Genomic DNA, 13,137 nt, shown 5'->3' on the forward strand with positions numbered 1-13,137 from the left:
GTTAAAGGCGAATGGGAACAATAAGAAATGACGTCTGGGCTTTAGGAACACCTTTCTTTTATTATTATTATTATTATTATTATTATTATTATTATTATTATTATTATCATTATTATACAAAAAGGATTATGCTATGTTGTCATTGAAATATGTTCCAACCACCAAAATCACATACTGGAGACATATTATATTTATTTCACTTCATTCACAGGGATATAATAAAAACATGTAATTAATAATAATATTAATAATAATAGATATTATTAATATATATATATATATATATATATATATATATATATATATATATAACAATATATATTATTATTATTATTAATTTCATTTGTACTTGTAAAGCACTAAAACTCTATGGAAGCTGTTTTTAATAAATTTGTTTTTTAAGTGCTGATTTTTTATGAAGGTCCTGCGAATTAAATCTGTTGAGAAAAGTCTGAAAATCAACATTTTCCAATAGATGCCTCTTGAAGGGTCTCTCTCCTCTACACTGTGACGTCATCAGGACAAACAAGTAGTGACCCCTGTGTGGAAATTGTTGGATTACAATATATATATATATATATATATATATATATATATATATATATATATATATATATATATATATATATATATATATATGCGCGCGTGTTGGCTGTTGCAGTTATTGATCCGCTGTGAGCTGATCTCCTGTTGTCTACAAGAGAATAATAATACATCAGATGGCTTAAAGTGACACCCTGTGTGTGTGTGTGTGTGTGTGTGTGTGTGTGTTATGAAAAATTGAGCTTTGTTTTATGAGGTCGTATGCAGAGTCGTCAGAACGGCGTAATCCCTGTAATCCCCTCAGTCGGGTAGCTGTTCAATTTTGTTTGTATGCGTGTATGTGTGTGTCAGAGTGTGTGTGTGTGTGTGTGTGTGTGTGTGTGTGTGTGTGTGTGTGCACATTTCTAAGCTCCTGAGCTGCATTGTTTGAGTCCGACCACAGGAAGTGGTCTCTCTCCAGGTTTCATTCCATCGTGAACAGCCACAGTAATTCGATAGTTTTGCCGTTAAATATTTTTACGAGAACTTAAAGCGAGGAATGGACACGTCACGTGACCCTGAGGTTTAAATGTTTTGCAGGCAGAAGCCGGAGTGGCACCTGCATCCGTCTTTGATCTCCTCCAGTAAATACGCGGCTACTGTTCGGCTGCACATGGCGACTCACATGGACTTTTCCCTCAGTAACTGATAGTGTGAGAGGCGGAGATGCCAGACGTATGGTTTCTCCAGGCCAAACGAGAGAAACAGGAGCTGAATTAACAGATTAGAAGGTTTTAATTTAAGCACCCACCACTCCACTGCCACGTGCTGCCTGGTGATGAGGAGGAGGAGTGTCTGATTATACAATTTAATTCATACACTTACACTTATATTTTATTGCATATTTATTATATATAAACATATTTGATATTATATTTGATATATTTTCACATACCCCTGTTTGACCACCACTGCTGTAGATGAATAGCCAGAGGTAAAAAAAGTAAGAATTCATCCTCGTCACAAATCCATCTAATTTATTTATTTAAAATCACTGTGACTGCTTGCATGATTCTATTGATCTACAGCTCATTATGCCAACTGACTGCGGCACACATGGACAAATGGTGAAGGTCATCTCTCTCTCTCTCTCTCTCTCTCTCTCTCTCTCTCTCTCTCTCTCTCTCTCTCTGCCTCCAGATGAAGAATAAGTTCATGAAGAAGATTCCTCGCGATGCCGAAGCCTCCAACGTCCTGATCGGCGAGGTGGATTTTCTGGACAAGCCCTTCGTGTCCTTTGTGCGTCTGGTTCAGGCCACGACGCTAGGAGGCCTCACCGAGGTCCCGGTGCCGACCAGGTGAGTGGCTCCTATGCACCCCCATTAAATGCGTCCCCTACTACCCCTATGGACCCCCTCAAACCACTATGTGTCTCCTTTACCCCTATACGTTCCCATTAACTTCTATGTGTCTCCGATAACCCCTATGGAAATTTATTTGTGAAAGAAAAATCATATTAAAAAAAAATCATAACTGATCTTAACTATGAATATCTAGCATGATATAAGCCAGATTCCCCCAAAACGTCTTTTGGAGCGGTTGCCGACTTGTATGATTCAGGCCCTTACCGAAGTCCCACATACTAATACTAATGTTTGGAAAGATTAGGACCTACAGTATCGGAATGATTTTTACTCAAGAAACTGTGTCGTTTGGTACAAAAATTGATAAATTATTATTATTAGTAGTTTTTAGCATATGCTTCCACATTAGCTGTATGACACGTTTTTAGAAACACACAAATATGTTACATTTAACCCTTAACCTTTTGTCCCTGCAGGTTTCTCTTCATTCTGCTCGGTCCACACGGCAAAACCAAGTCCTACAATGAGATCGGCAGAGCTATCGCTACGCTCATGGTGGACGACGTGAGTAACAACCACACACGCACACACGCTCGCACACACGCAGGCACGCACACGCACGCACACACACAGGCACTCACTGTTTGTATCTCCATCACATCCTGTCAGCTGTTCAGTGACGTCGCCTACAAAGCCAGGGACCGCGAGGACCTGATCGCGGGTGTGGACGAGTTTCTGGACGAGGTGATCGTCCTCCCTCCGGGGGAGTGGGACCCCAAAATACGCATCGAACCCCCCAAGAAGGTTCCATCGGCAGAGATGAGGCACGTGTACTTTCCTACATGTAACCATATTTAAACTTGAGAAAACAGATTATTTTTTTACCACTAGGGGGAAACAGCGGAAGGCCTTACAATGTTCTCTTTTAGCTCCGTTTTTGGTCACCACCGCCTCCGACAAACACGTTTCATTAGCCGCTAAACGCTCCACTTTTATCACCGGCTGCTCTCTCGCTGTGTGTGTCTGCTAAGCCGGTGGAGGACTCTTTCCACCTCTGAGCCTCGTTCTGTCTCCGTGTTCACTGCAGGAAGTCGGTGCTGAACTTGAACGAGCTCGGTCAGATGAATGGCTCGGCCGGCGGGGCGGCTGGAGGAGAAGACGAGGAGTTCCCGGCTCCACACGAGCTCGGAGAGGAGCTGAAATTCACTGGGAGGTAAGAAAAGGACTCATAAATCATACATCATTCTGTAAATGGAGATATATCAGCCCGCTAAAATTGAGGAGACATTGTTTTTCTTCCTAAAACAACAACAAGGAACTCATTAAGTGACATATTCAGAAGCAAGAAATTCACAAAATTTGAAAATTTACAAAATTTAAAAAAGAAATGTTTTTTTTTAATTAAAAAATGTACTCAAATTTGAAAATTTACAAAAAAATCAAAATCTTAAAATGTACAACATTTTAAAATCCTACAAAAATTCAACAAAATTTAAAAAAAATCTACACATTTTTACACAGTTTTACAAATTTTACAAAATTTACCGAATTTACAAAATGAATACATACAAAACTAAATATTAATATATAGTTTATTGTCAGAAAGCTACAACACTGTGCACACATCTCGCTCGTTCTGGCAGGTTCGGCGGCGGCTTGTGGCTGGACATCAAACGGAAGATCCCGTGGTTCTGCAGCGACATCTACGACGGCTTCCACATCCAGTCCATCTCCGCCGTGCTCTTCATCTACCTGGGCTGCATCACCAACGCCATCACCTTCGGAGGACTGTTGGGAGACGCCACCGACAACTACCAGGTCTCCATGACAGAAAACTAAACTGCAGAGACGGTGTCGCATCCCACAACGTCTCACTTCCTGTTTGCCTCTCTCTTCAAAGGGCGTGATGGAGAGCTTCCTCGGCACCGCTCTAGCGGGGACGGTCTTCTGTGTGTTCGGTGGGCAGCCGCTCATCATCCTCAGCTCAACGGGACCGATTCTCATCTTTGAGAAATTGCTTTATGAATTCAGCAAGTAAGTAAAAACATATGTTTCGTGTGTTAACGCTGCATTCTCTCTCCTGACCACCAGGGAGTGAGTCCTCTGGTTGTATAGAAGTATATACAAAATTCTCTACTTCTTCATTTTTAATTTGATAAATCTAGATGACTAATAACAAAGTTGAATAATGCATTATTTACTTCCTTAGCTGTCGGACTATGATAAATCTTCTGGTTTAAAAATAACCGTGGTGTTTGGACCATAACCGTGATCTCTAAACTTTGTCTTCTCGTCAACAGGAGCAACGGGATCGACTACATGGAGCTGCGTCTGTGGATCGGCCTCCACTCTTGCCTCCAGTGTTTTGTGCTCGTCCTTTCGGACGCCAGCTACATCATCAAGTACATGACCCGCTTCACCGAGGAAGGCTTCTCCAGCCTCATCTCCTTCATCTTCATCTCAGACGCCATCAAAAAGATGGTGGGCGACAAACGGGTTCCGACTCCAAATGCTCAGAAAAAGGACACATGACATAAATACAACACATCTCGCCGTTTTGTTTTTCACAGGTCGGAGCCTGGAAGTATTTCCCAATCAACCGCGGCTTCAAGCCGGACTACGTCACCTCCTACAGGTGTGAATGCTTCGCCCCGGACCAGGGTGAGTCCTCACACCTTTTATTGTGTATTATAAGGTGTTCTCCTTTTGGTTCATGTGTTTTTCTTTAGATATTAAGTTCATAATTGGCTGCTTGTAATAACCAAAGTATTCATAAATAAAAAGTGTTGAGGGTCGGAGATGACAATTGTTTGGTTTCTCTTTGAGGGTGCGATGAGAAGATGGATATAATGTATATTTTTTGTTTTGTTGTTTTGTTACTTTATATCATTTACAGCTCCAGCGTTTATAAATGATTAATCGTCACCCTGAATAAGAAACAAATCGACTCTTCTAGGATATTGGCATGAAAACTATTGATCCTGTGTTTTTAATATTTTAATGTAATTAGTTGCAGACGTTTGGTCTTTACTCTGTGATGATGTGTGTATCTCATCTGTTTCTGCTTCGTCTTTGGATGTGTCTGACAACGTGAGTATATTCAGTAATATCATGTTTGTAAAAGACCATTTGGGATCCGTTGTAACTGGCCAGAGCCAGAATTTCCAAAATATTTTTGCATAATATTTCTTTCACATCCAAAACTCGATAGTGGCAATATTGTAGGGCATTTTTAATGTCTTTTTGTGCTATTTCCAGCACATATTTTATTGAATGAATCCTGAGTCACTCATATCAAACACAACATCATTGTCTATCACGTTACCCATAATTCATTGCGGCGTCTCCCTCCTCAGCATCTGCTCCGGGCTTCAACGTTTCAGCTCCGCTCGCAGACGATAACTTGACGATGCTGGTGAGTGAAGACGGCAAACGTCTCTTTTCCTCTTTGAGAAGATAAAGGAAGTCACTGAGGAGGATTTTAAACTATGACTTCACTCCAAAGACACTGGAGAGTACATCAAGCAGCTCATGACAGGAATCAGTCTGAACTGGTCAAATCATTTGCCTTCGTTACAAGACAGATAGACAAAGAGACAGAGAGCGACAGATAGATAGAAAGAAAGACAAAGTGACCGAGAGACAAAGACATAAAGAGACAAAAAGACAGAAAGACAAAGAAACAGAGACACAAAGAGACAAAGCGACAAAAAGACAGATAGACAAAGAAATAAAGAAACACAGAGACAAAGATTCAGAAAGACGAGATTCCCAGATGTCTGTGTTTCTTCTTCTGCCCTCTTCATGCTCGCAGCTGAACCTGACGGGTTTGGACTGGAGCCAGCTGAGTAAGAAGGAGTGTGATCGGTACGGCGGCCTCCTCGTGGGCAACGCCTGTAAGTACGTCCCCGACCTGGCGCTCATGTCCTTCATCCTCTTCTTCGGGACGTACTCCATGACGGTGTCGCTCAAGAAATTCAAGTTCAGCCGCTACTTCCCCACCAAGGTGAGACTTTATGTTCTCCTCATGTTCTCCTCGTGTTCTCCTCCTCTCTCCCTGCATGTTCTCCTCGTGTTCTCCTCATGTTCTCCTCCTTTCTCCCTGTATGTTCTCCTCCTCTCTCCCTGCATGTTCTCCTCATGGTCTCCTTGTGTTCTCCAGTGGCGTTCCCTGCTCAGTGACTTCTCCATCATGGTGTCCATACTGCTGTTCTGTGGTCTGGACTGTCTGATGGATCTGGACACGCCCAAGCTGCTCGTTCCCTCTGAGCTGAAGGTCTCCTGAACGCCTGAACGTTGTTGGTTCACGTCTCGTCCTCCAGAACGTTTAATGTTCTCCCCCTTTGATTCAGGAATGATTTATTTCACCAACAATAACATCTCTTCTTTTGTTCTTCTTCCTATCTTCACCTCCTTGTGTTTGCACACTTCTCTTCTCTCTTCTCTCTCCTCCTCTCTCCTATCTCCTCCTCTCCTCTTCTCTTCTCTTCTGTCCTCTTCTCCTCCCAGCTGAGGAAGCTAATCAGTGATTTTTCCATCTTCATGTCCATCATGTCCTTTGTGGGTCTGGACATGTTGATGGGTTTAGAGACGCCCAAACTAATCGTTCCCACTGAGTTCAAGGTATTTGGCTCCGCCCCCCGATGACTGCATGTGTAGCTCCGCCCCCTTATGAGTGCATGTGTAGCCGCTCTGCCCCCGGTGGTGGACGCACGCATAACAGTGATAACTGTTTATGGTAAACAAATATTTAGAACATTTTCGTGTATGTGTGTGTGTGTGTGTGTGTGTGTGTGTGTGTGTGTGTGTGCGTGTGTGTGTGTGTGTGTGTGTGTCTCAGCCCACGCGTCCTGACCGTGGTTGGTTGATCATGCCCTTCGGTAAGAACCCCTGGTGGTGGTACATCGCCAGCTCGGTCCCAGCGCTGCTCGTCACCATCCTCATCTTCATGGACCAGCAGATCAGCGCCGTCATCGTCAACCGCAAAGAAAACAAGCTGAAGGTGAGTAGAAGGTCACGGGCATTGTTACATTGTTACATATTACTCTAGCCTCCTAAAATAATCATCATCTGGTTGAGTGAACACTGACGGGAGCTGAAGCTGTTATCTTTGTTCTGTTCAAACGCACCAGGCTCCATTCATAAAAACTCTGATTTAAGCTCTCGGAGCTCAGAAGCTGCTGGTGTCTCGCTTCATACACCTCTGCTGCCCTCTGCAGGTCATTAAAGGTAATCCCCCACCCCTTCACTTCCTGTCTGGCAGAAAGGTTGCGGGTACCACCTGGACCTGTTCTGGGTCGGAGTCCTGATGGCTGTGTGCTCCTTCCTGGGTCTGCCCTGGTACGTCGCCGCCACCGTCATCTCCATCGCCCACATCGACTCGCTGAAGATGGAGAGCGAGTCCAGCGCGCCCGGAGAGCAGCCGCAGTTCCTGGGGGTCCGGTGAGTGTGCGTGTGTGTGTGTGTGTGTGTGTGTGTGTGTGTGTGTGTGAGTGTGTGAGTGTGTCCTTTCTACTGAACAATAATAATAAAACCTTGTGAGTCTTCTTATAATACATATATGTATTAACGAGTCTTTATTTCATAATAATCTTTTATTATTAATGTTCCAGGGAGCAGCGGCTGACGGGCATCCTGGTGTTTGTTCTAACTGGACTGTCCATCTTTCTGGCTCCGGTTCTTCAGGTTGGTTCCTTAAGGGGTCCATGAAGGTTCTGTGTTTGGCTCTGTGTTTTAACGCTGTCTCTCCTTCAGTACATCCCGATGCCCGTCCTGTACGGAGTGTTCCTCTACATGGGCGTGGCCTCGCTGAGCGGCATCCAGGTAGATATAATATGGCCATGCCATGCTCTTTTGTTTGTAAAAAACAAAACATGTTATTTACATTGAACTGATCTGTAAACTTGAAAAACAATTAACATAATTGAAAGATTCTAGATAATTAGACATAATTAGAGACAAAGTATCATATAGAGACATAAAGTATCATATAGAGACATAAGGTATCATAAAGTATCATATAGAGACATAAGGTCTCATAATGTAGAGTCATAATGTCCCGTATAGAGACATAAAGTATCATATGGAGACATAAAGTATCATATAGAGACATAAGGTATCATATGGAGACATAAGGTCTCATAAGGTAGAGTCATAATGTCCCACATAGAGACATAAAGCCTCATATCTCTCGATGATACTTCATGACATAGAGGAGAACAGATAAAGTTCCTCTTTACGTCTCGTTGTAGTTCTGGGAGCGCATCAAGCTCTACCTCATGCCGCCCAAACACCAGCCCGACTTCTCCTTCCTGCGCCACGTCCCGCTGAGGCGTGTTCACCTCTTCACGCTGGTCCAGATCATCTGTCTGGCCGTCCTCTGGGTCCTAAAGTCCACCTTCCTGGCCATCATCTTCCCAGTGATGGTGAGTCTGTGCTTCAGTAACACCTCCTCCCTGTAGTACCTGCAACAGGGCATTCTTTACAGCGTGGTACCTGAACGCCTCCTCCCTGTCGTACCTGTATTCTTTACAGTGTGGTACCTGAATGCCTCTTCCCTGTAGTACCTGTAACAGGGCATTCTTTACAGCGTGGTACCTGAACGCCTCCTCCCTGTAGTACCTGTACTCTTTACAGTGTGGTACCTGAATGCCTCTTCCCTGTAGTACCTATAACAGGGCATTCTTTACAGCGTGGTACCTGAACGCCTCCCCTGCCCCCCACACAGATCCTGGGCCTGCTGGTGGTGAGGAAGCTGCTGGACTTCATGTTCTCGCAGCACGACCTCGCCTGGCTGGACGACATCCTGCCGGACAAAGACAAGAAGAAGAAGGAGGACGACAAGACGACGAAGAAGAAGGAGAAGAAGAGGATCGAGCCCGAGAGCGACGAGGAGGTGAGGAGGGAGATGGTGCCTTCAAAGTGCATTGAAATGTGTGTGTGTGTCCATGTTGTGTGTGTGTGTGTGTTGTCTGTGATACTAACAGTGTGTGTTTCTCTGCCCACAGTGCTGCTGAAGGCACTGTCGGCTCTGCGTGTCCATCCTCCTCTCGTTGCGTCTGTCTCCTTGTCGTTCGCCAGCTTCTGATTGAAGGAGAAAAGCTCTGTGTGTTTTTTTAATTTTTGACAAAATTCACGTGAAGAGACCAAAAAAAAACCCGACTGTGTTTTAAAGGTGAAATTTAATCCTGAAGATTAACCATTTGAAAAACAAAGAAAAAGAAGAGGATGAATTACCAAACTGAGGAATTAGAGTAAACATGGCCTCCCTTCCTGTACTTTAATCTATAGGCTTTAAATCTCCTCCTGTGTTATTTGTAGACTTAAAGTTATTGTCATTATTTTTTGGGGACACAAAACACATCTGCCAATCTTCTCATATTGAATTCTCAAGCTACTTGGGCCGCCTCTTTTAATATATTTGTGTTTCACTTTTATGTGTGTGTTTTTGTTTGCTTTTAACCCCTCTGTCAATATTCTTTTAACGTTTTTGTCCTTTTTTGCTCTTTTCTTTGTAAAACACAAAACATGTTATCTGCATTGAACTTATCTGTAAACTTGAGAACCAATAAACAGAATTAAAATTAAAAACGGGATCACAGATATTTAAATATATATATATATATATATATAAATCCTCATAATTTCCTATAACAGCTGATCGCTATTACTTTGACCAAACACACAGGAGGCCGTAAATAAACAATCTGTGTGTAAGTTATTAATGAAGGAACGTCTGATATGTTTTTAATGGACCTCTTGGGCTCACGAGCTGTTTGATGATGACACAAATAAAGGATACGTGCAGTCTTATTCTTTAGTCCCAGTTTGTCCCGCATGCCGACCTCTTCGTCTCTTTGTCCCTCAGCCCGGTAGCTCCTCCCCCTCTCCAGTGAAGGTTCCCATGGAGACCAGGAGACCCTCCCCCTCCACGTTAACCCCTCCCCCCCAAAAGCAAACCTCTGATTGTGAGTACAGCGCCCCTCACCTTCACCCGTTGAGTTGTTTAAATGTGTGATGTCATTGATTGAATGTGAGCGATGAACCTTTGGTTGCACATGGAGGAAGTTTTCAGTACACAATGTATTTTTATTTTTCATAGACATTTTTAAGCAATGTTATTCCATAACTTTTTAAAATAATATTTGTATTAAAAAAGAGATAGCATGTCGAAAAATGTCATGACATATACTAGGTGTAGTCTATATCTATTACATGTTGAAAGTAACTTATAAATGAGTACGTCGTGTTCTGTTAAACGGGACCAGACGAGCTTACAAGGCTTTAAAACATATTTATTTAGCAAACAACGGTAAACAAGTAGAAATGTGGAAGTCAGTCATGAGTCATTTGAACATGTTTGGATGTGAAGATGTGTTCAGCAAACACAACAAACATCAGCGGTGAAGAGAGAGACTCCGGGGGTAAGTTTTTAAGACCAGAGACATAAACTCAGAAAATCAAAATCTCAGAAGTAATAATGTGTTGATAAATATCACTGTATCACATGTCAATGTAATATGTCATAAAACTGTTATTTACAAAATATATAAAAGTGAAGTATATATATATATATATATATATATATATATATATATATATATGTATATATGTATATATGTATATATGTATATATATATGTATATATGTGTGTATACATATATATGTATATATATATGTGTATATGTGTATATATTTGTATATATATATATATATATATATATATATATATATATATATATATATATATATATACATATATATACTTATACACGTGTGTGTGTTTATGTTTTTACAGGAGATGAATCCATATTCCACAGTCACATCTGATCAAAATGAATTAGACCGAAGGTACTGAACTTGCACCTTCACCTTAATGATCTGACACCTGACACATGAAACCTGACACATGAAACCTGACACCAGAAGACCATACCTGATACCTGACACCTGTTTTTTTTCTTTTTCACTTTATCAACAATAAAAACAATAAAGACGAAGCTCTAAAAAAAAAAAGTCATTTTCGTTTAGTCTGACAATTCCTTTCTCGACCACTGATTTTATTTCCTGGATTTAATTATTTTAATATTTATTTATTACATATTTTTCAAGCTATCAAAAGTTATTAAAGTATAGTTGTAGAATATTTTTTGATACTAATAGTTATATTCAGTCGTAATATATTCATCTAAAAAGTAAGATTTGCTTGTAAGTTAAAAAAAAAAGGCATCAAATTACCCATCAGCCCCTCTGTTCTGGCTCACTTCCGGTCACTCCAGATTTAGTTCTGCTTGATCAATAACGCCCCCTAGTGTCAGTCAGGCATACAATAAACCAGCACTTATTTTATTAATATTTATTGAGAAAATAAGTTCAAACAACCTCTTTAGAAGTAAATTACAGAAATAAAATACAATACAAGCTATAAAGTAAAGTTTTAAATAAAACTATATTATTCATTTTTTTCAGCTGCACTTCAATGACAAGTTTCTTCCATTCTTTAGACACAAAGTATCTTTACACCAGTGCTCCCAGTCTGTCAGTAACAGTGTGACCCGGCCGCTTCCACAGCATCACCCTGCGCCTGAAGATCTGCTGCCCCTCCCCCGCCCCCTCCCTCACCTCCAGCCTCACCGCCGGGGACGCGCCGCCACACCTGCAGCCGCCGCACCTGCAGCCGCCGCACCTGCAGCCGCCGCACCTGCAGCCGCCGCACCTGCAGCCGCCGCACCTGCAGCCGCCGCACCTGCAGCCGCCGCACCTGCAGCCGCCGCACCTGCAGCCCGTTCCCCAGGTGAGTATCCAGGTGGACTCGGACCTCGAGGATCCGGAATTCTTCTCCGGAGGACAGCGCCACCTTCAGGGACCTCGGGACATGCGGCCTCCAGCGGGAAGAAACAGAGACTTCCAGAAGAGACGCCGAGCTCACTTTGGTGACTCAGAGACCATCCTGTAGACACACACACACACACACACACACACACACACACACACACACACACACACACACACACACACACACACACACACACTCTCTCTCTCTCTCTCTCTCTCTCTCTCTCTCTCTCTCTCTCTCTCTCTCTCTCTCTCTCTCTCTCTCTCTCTCTCTCACACACACACATATACACACATATACACACACACACACACACACGCACACACACACCAACCACATATACACTTTTTATTTCCCACAGGTGGAGCCTAATTAGCATAATTTGATCTAATTAACTAATTGGCGCTTCCTGATAAATGATGCATAGCAACAACAAACAATGTGTCGATGATTCATAATTAATGCATGAAACCACATTTCTGCAACATGCATTAGACATCAGACTTATTGATCAGAGTTATTGATCACACTTATTGATCAGTTATTGATCAGAGTTATTGATCAGTATTTGTTTGCCGTTTTTTTCTTCTTCTTTCTTATGCATTTAAAGATAGCGATTTACTTGATGGTTTATATAAAACCCTGAAAATTTAATAAAAGCATTCTAATCTTTCATGGTGGTGTATTTTTACTCATTATGACTCTGAAACATGAATTTATTCTTCACATAATTATTGTCTCTGGTTTTAACTCAGGCCTGCAGGTTTTATGCAATACACTTGTTTTTGCATTAATATCTGGCCCCATGCTGTGATATTAATGATGCGGACATGAACGCCTGTGAGGCCTTTGGCTCCATTACACTTGTGTCAGCAGGAAACCTTCTGCTCCTCCTCTTCCTCCTCTTCTTCTGCCCCCCATGAGGTTAATGTGCAGAAAGTAACCAAGTTTTTATTAAACTGCATGAAAGTTCATAAAAATATATATATTTTTCTACGACTATTCAATTTTTGGACACGAGGACGAGACACTTTGCATTAAAACAAAAGGGGGAAAATATTATTGATTGAACTATAAATTGATCAACCAGGTGACTAAAGGCTCATCTTTTCTCTCCAGTTCCAAAAACCCTGTAAAAGTTTCCCTTTTTAAAAGAGTCAAAGCTTCAGACAGAGAAATATTAATAATTCAATCGCTCGAGATCCCTGGAGACATTTTCATTTGGAAATATCAGAAGGTTGAGAACTGTTTATCTAGGAAGTCAAGAGGAACATGTTCTGTGATCATTTTCTTCACATTATTTTTGATTAAATCATTTAACTCAAACATCTGAACTCTCAGATGCAAAATGAAGCCAAATGAAATGTGCAATATGTTCATATTTGAAGTGAATGAGAGATTTTAAGAGACAAGTAA

At 41.7% G+C, this 13,137-nt stretch overlaps 1 protein-coding gene across 1 annotated transcript in view; it reads left to right on the forward strand.

Moving 5' to 3' along the window:
- slc4a5b (solute carrier family 4 member 5b) overlaps positions 1 to 11,539 on the forward strand; it is a 15,035-nt gene extending 3,496 nt beyond the window's left edge. The window contains exons 6-25 of the mRNA XM_068573417.1: positions 1,723 to 1,880; positions 2,363 to 2,450; positions 2,556 to 2,710; positions 2,974 to 3,099; positions 3,530 to 3,704; positions 3,787 to 3,920; positions 4,187 to 4,367; positions 4,457 to 4,547; positions 5,243 to 5,301; positions 5,701 to 5,892; positions 6,049 to 6,162; positions 6,727 to 6,888; positions 7,150 to 7,328; positions 7,499 to 7,571; positions 7,641 to 7,709; positions 8,138 to 8,311; positions 8,614 to 8,781; positions 9,754 to 9,853; positions 10,684 to 10,736; positions 11,457 to 11,539. Coding sequence (XP_068429518.1) covers positions 1,723 to 1,880; positions 2,363 to 2,450; positions 2,556 to 2,710; positions 2,974 to 3,099; positions 3,530 to 3,704; positions 3,787 to 3,920; positions 4,187 to 4,367; positions 4,457 to 4,547; positions 5,243 to 5,301; positions 5,701 to 5,892; positions 6,049 to 6,162; positions 6,727 to 6,888; positions 7,150 to 7,328; positions 7,499 to 7,571; positions 7,641 to 7,709; positions 8,138 to 8,311; positions 8,614 to 8,781; positions 9,754 to 9,853; positions 10,684 to 10,685 — 2,400 coding nt within the window. The 3' untranslated portion in view covers positions 10,686 to 10,736; positions 11,457 to 11,539. The remainder of the gene's footprint in view (positions 1 to 1,722; positions 1,881 to 2,362; positions 2,451 to 2,555; positions 2,711 to 2,973; positions 3,100 to 3,529; positions 3,705 to 3,786; positions 3,921 to 4,186; positions 4,368 to 4,456; positions 4,548 to 5,242; positions 5,302 to 5,700; positions 5,893 to 6,048; positions 6,163 to 6,726; positions 6,889 to 7,149; positions 7,329 to 7,498; positions 7,572 to 7,640; positions 7,710 to 8,137; positions 8,312 to 8,613; positions 8,782 to 9,753; positions 9,854 to 10,683; positions 10,737 to 11,456) is intronic.
- Positions 11,540 to 13,137: the final 1,598 nt, after the last annotated feature.

Source organism: Clinocottus analis, unplaced genomic scaffold, assembly GCF_023055335.1.
Source record: "Clinocottus analis isolate CAN_PGR_092001 unplaced genomic scaffold, fCliAna1.0.p SCAF_13, whole genome shotgun sequence".
NCBI lineage: Eukaryota > Metazoa > Chordata > Actinopteri > Perciformes > Cottidae > Clinocottus > Clinocottus analis.